The sequence below is a fragment of the Odontesthes bonariensis genome, chromosome 7 (genome assembly GCF_027942865.1).
Source record: "Odontesthes bonariensis isolate fOdoBon6 chromosome 7, fOdoBon6.hap1, whole genome shotgun sequence".
Lineage (NCBI taxonomy): Eukaryota > Metazoa > Chordata > Actinopteri > Atheriniformes > Atherinopsidae > Odontesthes > Odontesthes bonariensis.
This window is the reverse complement of record NC_134512.1, coordinates 14,532,353-14,548,294: the sequence shown is the minus strand read 5'-3', so window position 1 is coordinate 14,548,294 and position 15,942 is coordinate 14,532,353. Positions and strand designations below refer to the sequence as shown.

The 15,942-nt window shown below is 41.2% G+C and overlaps 1 protein-coding gene across 7 annotated transcripts in view; it reads left to right on the top strand.

Annotated features, from left to right (window-relative positions):
- The window catches only part of itpr2 (inositol 1,4,5-trisphosphate receptor, type 2), a 64,242-nt gene that overhangs the window by 40,323 nt on the left and 7,977 nt on the right, over window positions 1-15,942 (top strand). For 6 of the 7 annotated variants that reach the window (XM_075469580.1, XM_075469579.1, XM_075469578.1 and 3 more), the window contains 10 exons: window positions 3,997-4,107; window positions 4,185-4,377; window positions 4,534-4,659; window positions 8,486-8,661; window positions 8,748-8,912; window positions 9,025-9,208; window positions 10,369-10,455; window positions 11,125-11,246; window positions 11,375-11,540; window positions 11,633-11,793. In XM_075469580.1, coding sequence (XP_075325695.1) covers window positions 3,997-4,107; window positions 4,185-4,377; window positions 4,534-4,659; window positions 8,486-8,661; window positions 8,748-8,912; window positions 9,025-9,208; window positions 10,369-10,455; window positions 11,125-11,246; window positions 11,375-11,540; window positions 11,633-11,793 — 1,491 coding nt within the window. Of the gene's footprint in view, window positions 1-3,996; window positions 4,108-4,184; window positions 4,378-4,533; window positions 4,660-8,485; window positions 8,662-8,747; window positions 8,913-9,024; window positions 9,209-10,368; window positions 10,456-11,124; window positions 11,247-11,374; window positions 11,541-11,632; window positions 11,794-15,942 lie in introns of those variants that run through there. The other variant, XM_075469584.1, reaches the window with a different exon arrangement.

The window sequence follows — 15,942 nt, the reverse complement described above, 5'->3', positions numbered from 1 at the left end:
GAGTGTCAGACAGGCTATTTTTGTCCACCCAACAGACTAGTTACACCACGACAAGGTTTTTTTTATTTATTTTCATGTCTTGACTTTTTTTCACCCAAAGATCGTGGGGAGGAATTTCAACTTGCATGCAGCTGAGGCAACGTCTTTTAAAGTACCTTTTTGGAGATATTAATCTGCCACTAGAAATAATAAAGTTTAAGCAAATGATGAAACTAGACAACATATTTTACTGGCACCCATTTCCTCGCTATCTTAATCGTTCTTTTGTTTTAAATGTTTTAGATAAATAATATTGTTAAAGGCAGGGTAGGGGATCTTTTTCTGGAACAATTTTTTACATATTGCTTGAAATACTCTTCACACCCCCATTGCAACCAATTAATTAAAAGTTTTGACACAAATATGAAAAGTTTTAGTGGCCTCTAGAACGTACAATCTAGGAAAAACAGTATCCAATCATTGTGAACGGACCGTTCACAATGATTGGATTCTGATGCCGTCTATCAAACTGCAACCTGCTCCTCCCTCCCCCTCCCCCTCCTTCCCCCTCCTTCCCCCTCCTTCCCCCTGTGCGCGTACCCTGCTCCGTGAACGAAGCTTGGCAGGAAGCTAAACTAGAGCCAGCTTGGCTAGCACCTAGCATTATTAAACGTATAGTTAGCATAAACTAAATACTAAATACTAAATACGGCAACGATCGATGCTTGCTGTCAGAACAGCGCTCGTGCACCTTCGTGCTCGTGCGCGTTCATGTACTCTAGAGGCGTGCCTTCGGGGGGAAAGTGAAGAAAAGGGTTGGGACTTTTTACCTGTGTATTTTCAAAATCCAGCTTCGCTGGACTCAAAATCCAGGATCTCCTACCCTACCTTTAAGTGTGTTCGTAGTAATTGGTAAGTTAAAATACATCTGAATGGTCGGACAGGATTTATTACATTACTACAGTAAACTTACAACCCTGCCACTGAAAAAAATTGAGTGTAAATAAGACTAAGAAACTATATATAATTGACAGTAATAGAAATAGAAATATTAAATGTTGAAGTTGAGAAACTTTTTTTTATAGTAGTTCAAATGAGCTTATATGATTCAATATGAGGCATCCATACCAGATGCCCAAACTTGCTCAATTGACTTATTTTGCGACAGCTGAACAACAACTCTACTCTGAGCCTCTCTCATATGACTGAGCTACTCACCCTGTCCTTAACGCTAAGCCTAGCCACCCTTCAGAAAAAACTCATTTCCACCTCTCATATTATCGATCTCATTCTTTCATAGTTAAAGCCTGGTTTATAGTCGGTAACGCAAGACACAACGCAAGACAAAACGCAAGCCCTTGCGCGGTTGCAAGCCCCCCCTTTGCGTGCTTGCGTGTGTCACCTCAATTTTCTAAACTTCACGCAAGACGCCAGACCCGAGCAGAGCTATAGAGTAGCCACTCTGGACGCGAGCACAAGCCACTATCTAGTCCAGCCGGCTAGCTGCTAGCATGGCCCTATTCCAGCCACGTGATTGGTTCAGCGCGGTGCAACTCTCGTTCTCATTGGCTGTTCGTGTTGTCTGTCAAAAGATGGACGAATGGAATCTGTGGAAAAGTATATCGACCATGTTTCATATCTCTATCGAGGAAAAGTTATTCATCGATAGCTATCGTTATCGTTTTATCTCCCAGCCCTATCTGCACATGTACAGATATACAGTTATTCATTCTATGAAAATACTATCTGTAATAAACGTTCAATTAAAAAAAACAAACAAACAAAAAAAAAAAAACACTATCTACATCACATCCAGCGGCGTGTTGATCTTCCGGTTTCATCCCCTAATAAAAGACTGCTGTTTTCAAACGCCAAGGTAGAAAGCGAAGAAGAAGAAGCATGAATCCCATAGCCATAATATATTATGTCTATGATGAATCCACTCGAAGAGAGACTTGCTGAAGAGGTCCTGGCGGTGAATTTCCTTTCATTGTAGTAGGTTTGTCATTGAAAAAACCCGCTCCTCCACCTAGTGTCCTGGCGGTGAATCGCCACGCAGCACACGCAAGCGCCGGCAAAGCTAAATGAAGCATAAACGTCTCGAGCCATTAACACAAGCGCAAGACCCAAGCGCAAGGGCAGTTAAAAGAAGTATAACTCAGCCTTAAGGGTTGGAACAGTTTGGTGCAATGTTTGCATCGCCATGGACGCTGCATTTGCTTGTCAATCCCTTGCTCCATTCCACCCCCATTAATGAACAAGACTACAAGATAATTAGACTCTTCGATTGGGCAATCCTCGTTTTCCTGACCAAGAAAAATGGCCTCATACATGGAGCTAATTTTCATTCCCACTGATTCTTATTGGGCTGCAGACTACCTTCTGGAGATCTCTGCTTAAGGAAGCTAACATGACAACATCATCTGCAAAAAGCTGAAGTGCAATCTTAGGCTGAGAAAACTGGAAACCCTGCCCTTCTTGTACCTTGAAATGTTGTTCTTAAAGGGTTAGGGTCAGTGACCGGGAGGTTTTGACTGTCTACTGGATTCCTCACTCTAGCACCCCAGCATAGACTTTCCCAATTTTCCCAGCTGAGAAGTGTGATATTTATTTAATTTTTAATTTTTTCTCCCTGGAGCTGGAACACACCCTCTGGTTCCCCTTTTCAAAACGACCACCCACTACCCTTGGTGTACCAGTCTGGAGGAACTGTTCCTGAACTGTTGTGCAATGTTGAACAGATTTGTCCAACAAGACAGCCTTAAACATTCAGAGTCTTTTAAATTGGACTGCATCTCATCCACCCGATCCCCTGCTCCATTCCACCCCGATTAGTAAAACTCCTTGGAGTTGTTTAACTACCTCAGTGACCTCGCACCCAATGAGGTGCGAGTCCCTCTCAAACTCGAGTTAAAAATATCTTCACAATGTTCCTTCCATGGCCAGACTATTTCTGTGGACAACAGCATCCCATTCCCAGTGTAAACTGTGTTGGCAAAGCACCACTTCAACCACCTGAGGTATCTGTTGAGTAGCCAGAATCTCTTAAAAAGGCCAAAGGAAGGTAATGTTTCATTGCCATGCCAAACTCCTCCCATACCCATATTTTTGCAGGCCTCTATTGGTGGAGCTTTCCTCTGCTATATTTGAGCGGCCTCACCAATGGAGAACATGGCTTATTTGAACTCAATGTCCACCGGCCTTCCTCAGAATTTTGGAGAAGCTCTGCTGGAGATGGACTTGAAGATTTCCTCTAAATGTTTTCTCGCACCAGAATGCACTAAGTCTTTCTGGGTTCCTCCAACACCACCTGATCCAGCTCACCACCAGGTGGTGATAAGTAAACAGTTCAGCTCCTCTTCACCTCAGTGTCCAAGACGTGTGACTGCAGAGCGAATGACGCAAATTAGAAAAATCGGTCAGTGACCTAGGCTATCCTGGTGCCAGGTGCACTTAGGAACACCCTATCCTTGAGCAATGCGTTTGTTACGGACAACTGCACTTGCACTGATGTTGAACAACAAAACAGTACCCCGATTCAGATCCAGAGGCCGTTCCTCCCCATCACCTCCTTCCAGATTTATTTGTCGTCACCCACATTAGCTTTGAAGTCCCCCAGCAATATAGTGGAATCCCCTGGTGACGCGCCTTCCAGCACCCCTGTGTAAGCTCAGACAACTGTCAGAACCCTGTCCTTGAGCTGAAGTTACAGAGAAGATACCTTCTTGTCCATCGAGGAAAACTCCAGTTTAAGTGCTTGGAGGGGGCTACAAGAAAGTATATCCTCTCCACTGACTGTAACCTTCGGTGTAACCTTAGTGTAATAAAGTCTAGCACGAGCACCAGATTTTTAGAAAACTTGAGTGGGAAAGGATGATGCTGCAAATGTCATGTATACATTTATGTTCCTGGAATGCATTGTATCCAGTGGACAAAACATTTTATTTTCTTCATGGCGAAAAATGATCTTGTGTGATATAACTAAAGTAAGCAAACTGTTGTCTTTTTGATTCTTAGTTGGCAAGACACAACAAGATCTTGCAGCAGAGCCTTAGGCCGGGGTCGGGGCTGGATGAGGAGAAGGATGACGCCCTTCATTACTACGGCAAGCACACCGCTCAGATAGAAGTAAACATCATTCTCATTATGTCAATTTATCCTTAAGATATTTAAAGCCTTTTAAAGCAATAAATCCCTTTTTTCAGATTGTGCGTCATGACCGAACTATGGAGCAGATAGTGTTTCCAGTTCCGAACATCTGCAAGTACCTCACAGAGGAGTCCAAGGTGCGTGTGTTCACCACCACCGAGAGAGATGATCAAGGCAGTAAGGTGAACGACTTCTTCCAGCAGTGTGACAATCTCTACAATGAGATGCGGTGGCAAAAGAAGATTCGGAGTAAGTTTTTACTGTCCATGTCCAGTGGAAAATAATCATTATGGCAGCAGAAGCATTTTTACATGATGGTAAATCAGTAATACTATTCATAGTGTCTTGTTCTGTTAATTCTGTGATAAACTGAGGGGCCAGCATTGATTTTGTGTTTTGTTGCAGAAAATAAGGCTCTGTTCTGGTTTTCACGCCATATCTCTCTCTGGGGGAGCATTTCCTTCTACCTGGCTTGTCTGCTCAACCTCGCCGTGGGTGTATTCTACCCCTTTGGCGATGATGGAGATGAGGGTAAGAATTTCTCGAACCCAGCTTTTAACAGGAAACCAACTTTAAATTAATCAACGAATGAATCGGCATCCACTCTTCCTATATACTATGCTATTTAACTTGAATTAGACGTATGCTGAGGCTGCAGCACAATGAACTTCGACATTGACTAATTTTATTATTGTAATTATTTTGTGTCCAAACATAAAACAAAAGAGAAGACACAAAGGGGCTTAGAACGCTCAGGAGACTGTGTAAACAATGTTACTCAGGTGCTCATCTGTACCGGGTGAAGTATAAGTCCAAAAAAAGGGGGAAAGAGCAGAGGCACTCTGAGATTTTTGTAATATAAAAAAGCCTTTAATATAGCATGGCAAGTTGGTTAAAAACACAAGGGCCTACGCGTTGCGGCCATATTGGCCTTCATCAGAGCATAGACAAAGAAAGTAAATCAAAGCTTAAAATGGCACCCATAGGTGTCAAAGTGGGTGGAGTCTTCCTATCTCATCACACCATGTGACAAGTGAACACTTGCAGTAATTGGCTGTATAAATAATAACAATTACTGATGAGAGAGAGTGAGAAGACAATACATTTCAAAAAGGGGAAAGGGGAAAAAAAAAAAAAAAAAAAAACAATAAACTAGAAAGAGACAACAACACACAAGTCAAATGCATACAGTATTTCAAAGGAAAGGGGAAAAGTCACATTCCTCATTTAGACCTGGTAAAGAGGTTGCCTTCAGCTTACTGATCCAAAAGGTTTCTCTCTGGAGGAGGCTTCTCAGATGGTCTCCACCTCTAAGAGAAGTGGTCCAAAAACCTCTTAGAGGTGGAGACCATCTGAGAAGCCTCCTCCAGAGAGAAACCTTTTGGATCAGTAAACTGAAGGCAACCTCTTTACCAGGTCTAAATGAGGAATGTGACTTTTCCCCTTTCCTTTGAAATACTGTATGCATTTGACTTGTGTGTTGTTGTCTCTTTCTAGTTTATTGTTTTTTGTTTTTGTTTTTTTTCCCCTTTCCCCTTTTTGAAATGTATTGTCTTCTCACTCTCTCTCATCAGTAATTGTTATTATTTATACAGCCAATTACTGCAAGTGTTCACTTGTCACATGGTGTGATGAGATAGGAAGACTCCACCCACTTTGACACCTATGGGTGCCATTTTAAGCTTTGATTTACTTTCTTTGTCTATGCTCTGATGAAGGCCAATATGGCCGCAACGCGTAGGCCCTTGTGTTTTTAACCAACTTGCCATGCTATATTAAAGGCTTTTTTATATTACAAAAATCTCAGAGTGCCTCTGCTCTTTCCCCCTTTTTTTTTGGACATAAAACAAAAGAGATTTTAAAGCTACAAAAAAATGATGCAGGGTTCAAACTGGGAGCGTTGAGAGGTGTGTGCGTGATTAGCATGATGACTTTGGATCCCGTGCAGTGTTAATTTCGTCAACTTTTTTTAATTTAGTCTTAGTCACAATGTTGAAAATCAATTTTAGTCTTAGTCAAATTTTAGTCAACACTGTACATAATAGAACTTCTCCACACACTGCTTCTCTTTTTAACATATATCACACTGTACAGAATAAAAAACTTCTCCACCCACACACACACACATTAGCTAGTTACCGGTAGGTTGATCATGACTGGCTTTACTACTATACCCAATCAATTTCAACACCACGTGCATCTAAGTTTGACTACTTTTCGGTCAGTATTTGCCACTCTCATAGTAGCTAGCTCTGGTCTGGCGAATCTACTACCATATTTTACTCGCCAAAATATTCTGATCAACACAACACAGGCAGACGTGTATTTGTCATTATCCCACTGTCCGAGCACACTACGCTAACTGTTATGATTCTGACACACTTCTGATCATGTTAACGTTGAGTGCTGTTCACCATGCTTGTCGGAAAATAACCAATTCAATATAATGATCAGTCATGACCAATGTTTCCAAAAGCTTCTGTGCGTAAAAGTATCCCTCTCCAATTGTTTTGATATGGGCGACAAATAACACCCTTAGTGTGACGCTGTCAGAGCTAGTTAGCTAACTAATGTTCTGTGGGACAGGCGCCGTGCAGGACAAACAGGGCAACAGCGCGTAATCTTCTATGAACTTCAAGAAACACTTATATTAACAATTACAAATTAATTATAAACAATTACATTTTTTAATGTCCATTCGTCCATGGCTTGTAAATTTCGTCTCGTCTTAGTCTCGTTAACGAAAATCATTTTTTATTCTCGTCATATTTTTATTTTCTGGAAGCAATTTTGTGCGTCATCGTTACGGGAAAAAGGGGCATTAACGAAATATTTTCGTCATCGTCCTGGTTGACGAAATTGACACTGATCCCGTGTCAACAAAGAATGAGAACATCCACACTGAATGCTCGAAACTTGCTTCTCAGGCGCAGCTCGAGCCGCTTCTAGAGTTTTGCGAGTTGCCTATTTTTCACATGTGAGGTAAGCGTCGGGGACACGGTTTTCCAGAAAAATATTCAGTAAAACCATTAGTTAGTCATCATGTAAACCTCATACAAGCAGCAATTAACCTTTCACCTTTGGGTGTAGTGTATAGGCAACAAGTTAGAGGTGTTGAAAATGCAGCTTAGCTTTTATGATGATGATTAATGATTCTCTGTTCGTTTCAGCAGTTGCATGTTACTGCTCTCGGGTTACAGCTGGTCAACTTTCATTTTTTCAGTCCTCAACCATGGATTACACAAAACTGTGTATTTTCCATCACTAACAGAGGCGTACCTGTTTTACAAACAATAATGGAGGCAAAAACTGGGCCATTGCAGAAAGGTTGTTTGTGTGAATACAAACCTTTAGTTCACCAAAGCACTCGCCACACAATGCCACTCTTGTCAGTGTGAACCTGGCCTTAGTTATTTTCAGGCCTAGGCCACCGCTGTTCTAAAGATCTTGGATATTCTTGCCACTGGCTAAGAGTTATTCCCTGCTCTTCAGTTAAATAATTTAAAACTTTCTGACGATCAACACATTGAAACTGCTCCAAAAGTGAATTGGCATTTAAAATTGTTAGGGAATTAAATAACACTGTGTTTGACAATGACTTATTCTTCAATAATGTTCACACCTGCGTATGACTTACATGTGTTACTGGAGATTGTGAAATTTGAAGACCTAACAAATCTATGGTCCTCTTTCTTATCTTCCTAATCAGACCTCTCCTCGGGACAATGCTGGTATATACAGTGTACTTAATAATACCCACCCTGTTCTTTAGTTGTACTAAAGGCGCAACTTGGGCTTTAATCACTGCTTCTTGTATGGAGAGATTGTACGCTTCCTGCTGCTGCCGGAATACAGTAGCTCCACCCAACTTCATCCTGAAATCTAATCAGTCAATTTAGGTGAAAACACCTACAGGAGAGTGCAAAGATCTTTTAAAACCTACAGTACTTTTTGCCATAAAGTTGCCACAGTTTCGCCTCTATATAGGACACATCTCCAGTAAAAGAATAGCTGATACCTCACCCATCTACAGATGTGAGCGTAATAATGGTTGTTTGATGTGTTGTTATTTGATTGGTTGAGTTGAACTGAAATGTGAAATTGTTGAAATATTTCCATGAAAACCATTCTTGTTGATTCATTTTCAATACATTGCAGTTCTCTAAAACCTCTGTGAGGTGTGGAAGAGGCAGTCTTTTTGAGCAGTGACGTCTCTGTGGACTGTTGTTGGACATTTTTTAAGTGTTGACTTTGATAGTGTGTTAAGTTAAGCTCTTAGCTCAGGTGAATAATTTATTAGTTTACCACGTTTTCAAAAACATCTTTTGATATCATCTATAAAACTTTTTTTATCCAGGCACCTTGTCCCCTTTCCGGAATATCTTGCTGTGGGTGGCATTTGGGGTCTTCACCGCCTTACTGCCTGTCTTGCCCAAACTGTTCAGCATCCCATTCTTCCTGGTCTCCCTCATTTTGCGTGCCATCTACACTATGGGTCTCACCCCTGCTCTTTTATTGCTCAGTACTGTGAATGTAAGTAGATTGGTGTCTCCAAAATGTTTTGTGTCCTCATTTTTTTTTCTTAAATATCTTTGGGCTTTCTTTTCTTTTATTTTCAGCTGTTCAACAAGTTAGTCTTTCTTGTAAGTTTTGTGGGCAACCAGGGAACATTCACTCGAGGCTACAAAGCAGTTGTGATGGACATGCTCTTTATATACCATCTGACTTATGCCATCGTCTGCGTTTTGGGCCTTTTTGTTCATGAGTTCTTCTATAGCTTTTTGGTAAGAAATCTTTTTTTTTTTTTACTGTGATTTATCAATTATTAAAGTAGCTCTTCAAGAAATTTGTGTTCTGAATTCCTCCAAACTCACTGATGTTTATATCCCTTCATAGTTGTTTGACTTGGTGATCCGTGAGGAGACGCTGCTGAACGTGATAAAGAGTGTGACAAGAAATGGCCGCTCCATCCTTTTGACAGCTCTGCTTGCCATTTTTCTTGTCTACTTTTTCTCCATCATTGGCTTTCTTTTTCTCAAGGATGACTTCCGCATGGAGGTGGACAGGCTGCCTACACCAGGTCAGAAATCATTGAGCAGTTCAAATTTTTCTTATCAGTTTATCCATTTTTCTTTAAAGTGTTACATAGCATTTTGTCCTTGTGAAATGTCTGCAAAGTTATCAGGGGGAGTGATTCTCCTCCACATAACGTGCTGCTTATCTACCTAAAAGCCTTGTTTGCGGTACTGAGTTTTCTTTCTTTATCTAATGACATAATAATGTAACATGTACCTGCACAGTGTCAGCTTAGAAGCTTGTCTGGCACACCTCAAACACAGAATTTGGGCCTTTTTTTTTTTTACCAATTGGGTGATCAGTCAGAGCAGATAGGGCTCTTTGGGAATAAAGCAGTCTAATCACTGTTTGTGTGAGTTTATAATCTCTACGCAAAAATGTAAAGCACGTACAGTGTACTATATACAAATCCCCACACACATGTTTTGGTAACACTGGAGAGTGTGGGTGTGTTAATGAGCTCTGGCACTGACGACCAAGAAGACATCCTGCTTGCACATGTGCACCTGTTGCATAACCTGGTGGCCGCACCATCCTGTGTTTTGCTGAATAGAGCACAGCAGACACAGCAGAGCGATGCTGGGTTATGTAACTAGCTGGGCTCATGATTCTCTGTATGTTAGGAGAGAGCTAAGCTGATGTACATCCAGAGCCTCATCAGAACTCAGGAGCAACCTGTCCACAATGCTAATACCAAGAAGCTGCGACCCTCAGGCTCCTCCTCAGGCCCCTCCTCAGGCCCCCCGTCCAACTCCAACCTTCTGTCTTTTTTTCTTCCTCCTCTGGCACTCCTGTCTCAGACCTGCCCTCTTTAATGGTCAGGGATGAAGACTGAAGGAGGCCTGTACACCTGAAGCAGGGTGTCAGCAAAACCGACAGTTTGCTTCAACTGATCACACTTAAAAGTTTTAGCTCCCCTGCAGGGCTTGGACTATGTGCAAATGATTTGTTCAGGTTTTTTCAGCAACACTTTACCACCCACCCAACAGCTGCTGGTTTAGTTTACATAATGTCTGACTACATATTTTTTTCCCGTCTGATTTTATCCACACCGATTAGAATTGGTGGCAAGACGTTTTAATGCAGGAAGACAAATTTAATTTATTTTAGCTCTATTATCATTAAACAACAACAACATGTAAAGTTTTCCTTTTTCTTTTGTAGACAAAGGGGATTTACTGAGTAACAAGGGAGCTGCAGACACATGTTTGAAAGACAGCTGCCCTGTGTCACCTCCCAATTCACTTCCTGGTAAGTTTTTTTTTTTTTTTTTTTCCCCAATTAAATTAAACAAACTTAATAATTTCCGTCCCAATCATCATTGTAAAGTAGATAAGTGTTAAGAATTTGTGGTTTTGAAAACGGTCACATACAGACCAGCAACACCGGTCGGTCATCACAAGTCCCTTAGAGGTTGCTCATACAAATGCATGACACAGGCACACACAGTCACACACCCTGAGGTGTGTGCACACAAAGAAACTTGATGAGGCAGAGGGGGTGACTCACACTCGTGGATCCATGGATCACCTGCATTGTAGGAGCACACACGTGATCTCGTCCACATCCTTCACCTCCTCTCTTTGCTCAGCTGTCATGCTGTGTGTGGCTTTATCATTTACTGTATTGGTGCATTTCACACATCATAAAAATAGCTTAGTGGGTTTATTCGCGGTTGATGGAGCTACTGTTTTTTAGTACGTTCATTCACACATTTGACTTATGACATAAAAGATCCAGTCAGATATTCCAATAATGAGATTAACAAAAATAAATTTGATAATTTTGTCATCAAATGAGCTGAACAAAGTTAAGGGAAAGAAGGGGTGACTTGAAGGAAAACTGAGTTTTGTATATTAGTGCATCTGAGGCCAGTCTATCTATTCTTGACCCTCATATGTTCTTTGTGTTTTGTTCTAGATGAAGATGATGGAATTGAGCGGGTGTGCGACACTCTGCTCATGTGTATAATCACTGTGTTGAACCAGGGTTTACGTAATGGAGGTGGTGTGGGAGATATTCTCAGGAGACCCTCCAAGGAGGTGAGACCACCTTGAAACTAAAGAAAGGAAATGGTTTATTCACTTAATGTCTGTTTGTGTCGACTGAAACCGTTCAGAGTTAACCTGATGAATTTTCTCCATATTTGACCTGTAACCTGGACATTTAGGAGCCTCTCTTTGCAGCCAGGGTGGTTTATGACCTTCTGTTCTTCTTCGTTGTCATCATCATTGTTCTCAATCTCATCTTTGGAGTGATCATTGACACATTCGCCGACTTGAGGAGTGAGAAACAGAGGAAGGAGGAGATTCTCAAAACCACCTGTTTCATCTGTGGTGCGTACAGCTTCGTGGAAGCCAATCTGCAAGTGATGAATAAAACGGTGTATTTGGAAGGGTTCTTTTTTAATAGAGCTGATATTTTGCAGGGTTGGAAAGAGACAAATTTGACAACAAGACGGTGTCCTTTGAAGAGCATATACAGTCTGAGCACAGCATGTGGCACTACCTTTACTTCCTGGTTCTAGTGAGAACGAAGGATCCAACAGAGTACACCGGCCCTGAGAGCTACGTGGCCCAGATGATCGCAGTCAGTACACTTTACACTTACTGCACAAAAAATATTCACACTGTGTCTTTGTAATACAGTTTGATGCTCCATTAACAATACACATAAGCGGGGTGGTCTGTGGCGTAGTTGGTTAAGCCAACGCCCCATGTACAGAGGCCACAGTCCTCGCTGCAGCTGGCCCAGGTTCAAGTCCCGCATCGGACAGCCCTTTGCTGCATGTCATTCCCCCTCTCTCTGCCCCCTGCTTCCTGTCTCTCTTCAACTGTCCTCTCCACTAAAGGCATAAAAGCCCAAAAAAATAATTATAAAAAAACAACAACAACAATACACATAAGCAATTCATTCATACACTTATCTGATAATTCTGAATTTTGAGACCAAACCTGACTATTGCTGAGGTGGTACAAACATAGAGGCACCCAGGTCTCTGTTTAATAATCCAGGTATACATGACAAAACACAATTCTGCAACCTCATTTATATTTTATCGCCAAGCTGTACCGGGTGAGCATACAGATGTAGATGAAAAAGCCAGTATCCTTTTGTTGGAGTGTTAAAGTTGTACTGCCTTTCATAGCTGGCACATTAGCAGTGTGCTAAAGTCACTGCTCATCTACTACAGACGACTGATGGGAGAACGAGACGGGTCTCTCTGCTCAGGTGGTCTTCTTCATCATGCTGAGCTCCTAACCTGTTGGGGCACGGTGTGGTTAAATAGTAATTAAACCCGGTCCGGCAGTATTATCATCACTGCACCAAGTTACTGCAGTGACACAGACAAGAAGATGAAGGATGTAAGGAGAACCAGATGTGTGTCTGCTAGGTTAATGGATTCAAATAAAGCCAGGCAGCACAATAACACATTTTTTTGATTAACATTCAACCGTGATGGGCATAAGAATGGTGGCATTACAAAGCACAATTTACATAACAGACTGGTGATAGACATTAAATTAATATGCATCAGCAGCTCTTCCAATAGGTTCAGTTCTGATGCCAGAAATATTGCTGGGTGATGAGTTAACGATGAGTCAAGACTTTATATTAACACTTACTAATATGCTGCAGAGCAGAAACATGCATAGGATAACAACTCTTTGTTTGCATGTGTTGTGCTTGGGTATTTTATGAAGTTTTCTATCTTTTTTTTATGAATAAAAGCCTTGCAAAATATATTACAGATAGCACGGTTTTGTTGGCAGTTAGGGAAGTCATGGAGAAGTGAAAGCAGAGTACTATGCATCAAAACTCCAGTAACACCTGCAGAATTGAAAATAGCTGCGAGACTTTGGTTTTATAAAAAGGCTTCATCAGGGTATGATAGGGAGTTTGAGAGTTGCCACCAATAGGAAATACTTTGATTTTGAGCCATGTTATCCTGCACAAAAGGTCAAATGAATTAAAAGTCAAATGAATTTGATTGTCACAGTTATTATTTCTCTCACATTTAAGTGAATATATATGCATGTAATGAGAGGAAATGGAGAATCGCACAACGGAGCACCGTTTCACCCTGACTCCGCCCTGCACAATCAAGAAGGCTCAGCACCTCTTAATATGACAAAAGCTCCCCTGAAAACTTGATATGTGCATTTTTGAAAGGGTCTCTCAAACATTGAAAATGAGCTGTATTTGTCACGTTGATATTTCTGTGTCATTGATCATACGTAAAATCAATTCAGTCTAACTGACACCCTGTCTGAGTCTTTGCTCACGACTCTCACGTCTCATGACGCACATGGCTATGTCCTTTTGGTTATTACTAATATTTTTTGCTTTGTGGTTAATGTAACTGAGAAAGACTGTTGTTCCGCTATGGTAGGTGGCAAAATATCTCTACTATACTCTAAATATCTCTAACTTGGGAGGTCACAGACTGGTAGCAGGAAAAAGGACTGCCACGAACAGCTGTGTTTGTGCACCTCACTCAACATTGTTGTTAATGCTCTGATTAGTCAAGACCTTAAGAAACACAGAAAATATGTTTCAGAGTATCTCTACTCTTTTTTTGAAGAGACAAGCTTCATTGAGTGTGCACCATAGCACCAGAAGGTGTGTACAGATGTCTGTTGAGGACTGTCCATTTTGCTTCCAGTCCAAGTCTTCCACCCAGATTTGAGGTGATTGCACCAATATCCACTGGAACTATTGGACCAGCACTCTTTTTAATTTACACATCAATCACTGTGTGAAAATATGAATTACTACTATTAAAAATATTGGTAATAACCGAAAGATGGTATTCGGGTAGACAGCAGTGAGGTGAGACAAAAAGTTTGATTTTACATGTGATCTGTGACCCAGAAATAACCCTAACCCTTTTTCCACACATTAGCTAAAGCAAGCAGCAAATTTCATCTTGCCTTTACAATCCATTTATTCATGCCTTACTGTTCGTCTCTCACTCTCAGGGTGCATACATATGAAATGCAGACTTCTTAGTGCCTCACATTCATCTTTGGACTGCCAGTAGACACTTCGGACTATCTGAGAGAAACCTTGACGGTTAAAAGTTGCATCCAAAAAGAAGCGCCCCCATAAATTCTGATGTGGATTAAGATCCTATTCATTGAATTTGCAAAATACGGCATTGGCCTCGGCAACTTTTTAGATTGCAGACTTTGAATTTTGGAACCCCGCTCTACAAATATGGGATATAGAGTTTGATTTGAGATGTGAAAATTTACCAGGCGTACCAGGGTTGGTCAAATGATAAGATGCCCTGCTATAAACTTTCATGTCTAAGTATCTTAGGCTGCACTTCTTGAAACATTTTCTTTAACACAAGTTCTCTAGCTTAATCAGTAAAATCCTTGCTCACATTTACAATAGTAAGTTGTCCTCAGTCTCAGAATATTGGTGTATTGACATTAGCTGTAAAGGAGCAGCTGAATTTGAAAGCAGTAAGGGGTTTTGATGTTGGTCTCTGCAACCGCTTGCTTCATTTTTCTTCTCTGCACCGCAGCTGAGAGGAGGCTTTGACTTAATGTTTAGGTTGGAATACTTTGCGTTTCAGTTTGAGGCTTCACCTGTTAACTTTCATCCTTTTTTTTCCCGCTTATGCACTACAGCTTTAGGCTGATTCTTACAACAGCTAAAATACGATCTGAACCCCTCCCCCCCTTGTTGGAAAAGAGCAGAAACCCGATGACCTTAAACTCACACACTCAAGCAGACACACATGCATATACACGGATACGCCTGGCTCACAATGATTGCCTCTGGTTGGGTAGGATAAAGTGATGTGGTGCCAGGCAAAAGAGTCGGCTCATGTTACACTGAGTGTCTGTTCTGTTGGTGTGCTGTGCATGTGAATGTGAGTCACTGTGCGGGTGTTTGTGTGTAAAATTATGACAGCGACTACAGGCCTAGCAGGTACTGCAGCAGCCACAGTGCCGTTACATAACCCATCTCAAGTGGCCTCCTAATAGCTCAGCCCTGCCTGGCACGTGCTCTCCTGTCGCTTTCTCTCTCCTTCTCTGTGTGTCTCTTTCTCACACACACACACCAACGCGCACACTGTCACAGCATGAGCCCGTACAACACACATGTCACACGCTGTCTGTGATAAAAGCAATAGCAGCAGAAGTGGATGGCCTTGTATTTGTGATGTGAAGTGAGGACAGAGATCAGGTTCTCTTTAATGAAATGAAAGGATTCAGATGTGGCTCTTTTAGAAACTGTGCATCAACTGTTTTGTTTGAAACAAATAGGTCGGTGTGTGTCTGGTACACTGTGTGCTGTGTCATTTTATCTCCTGACACCATTCTGCATGTCTGTAGCTGTTAATTACAATTGCTGTGCCACAACATCACTCAACAGTCTGATTGCCTCTTAAATTTCTTCCCAAACTGTAGCTAATGATGTGAAGTGGTGCATATGTTCATAGACCTTAATTTATAATAAGTGCATTTCTCTTATTCTCTGCAAAATCAAAGGATAATTGTTTCCAATGTGTCTAAAACAGCCTCAGCTGTAAAAGTAAACACTAGGAAATGTGTAAAGTAAAAATGAAATTTGCACATGTACTATAGTATTTCTTCTGTAGTATCTGGTATCAGCTGCATCTGAGATTCCTCCTATATTGTGTTTTGAAGATATATTAAGCAGAATATATTGTAAGCAGAAGTTATGTAGTATGCAGAATGTTTGTATAATTTTTAGCAT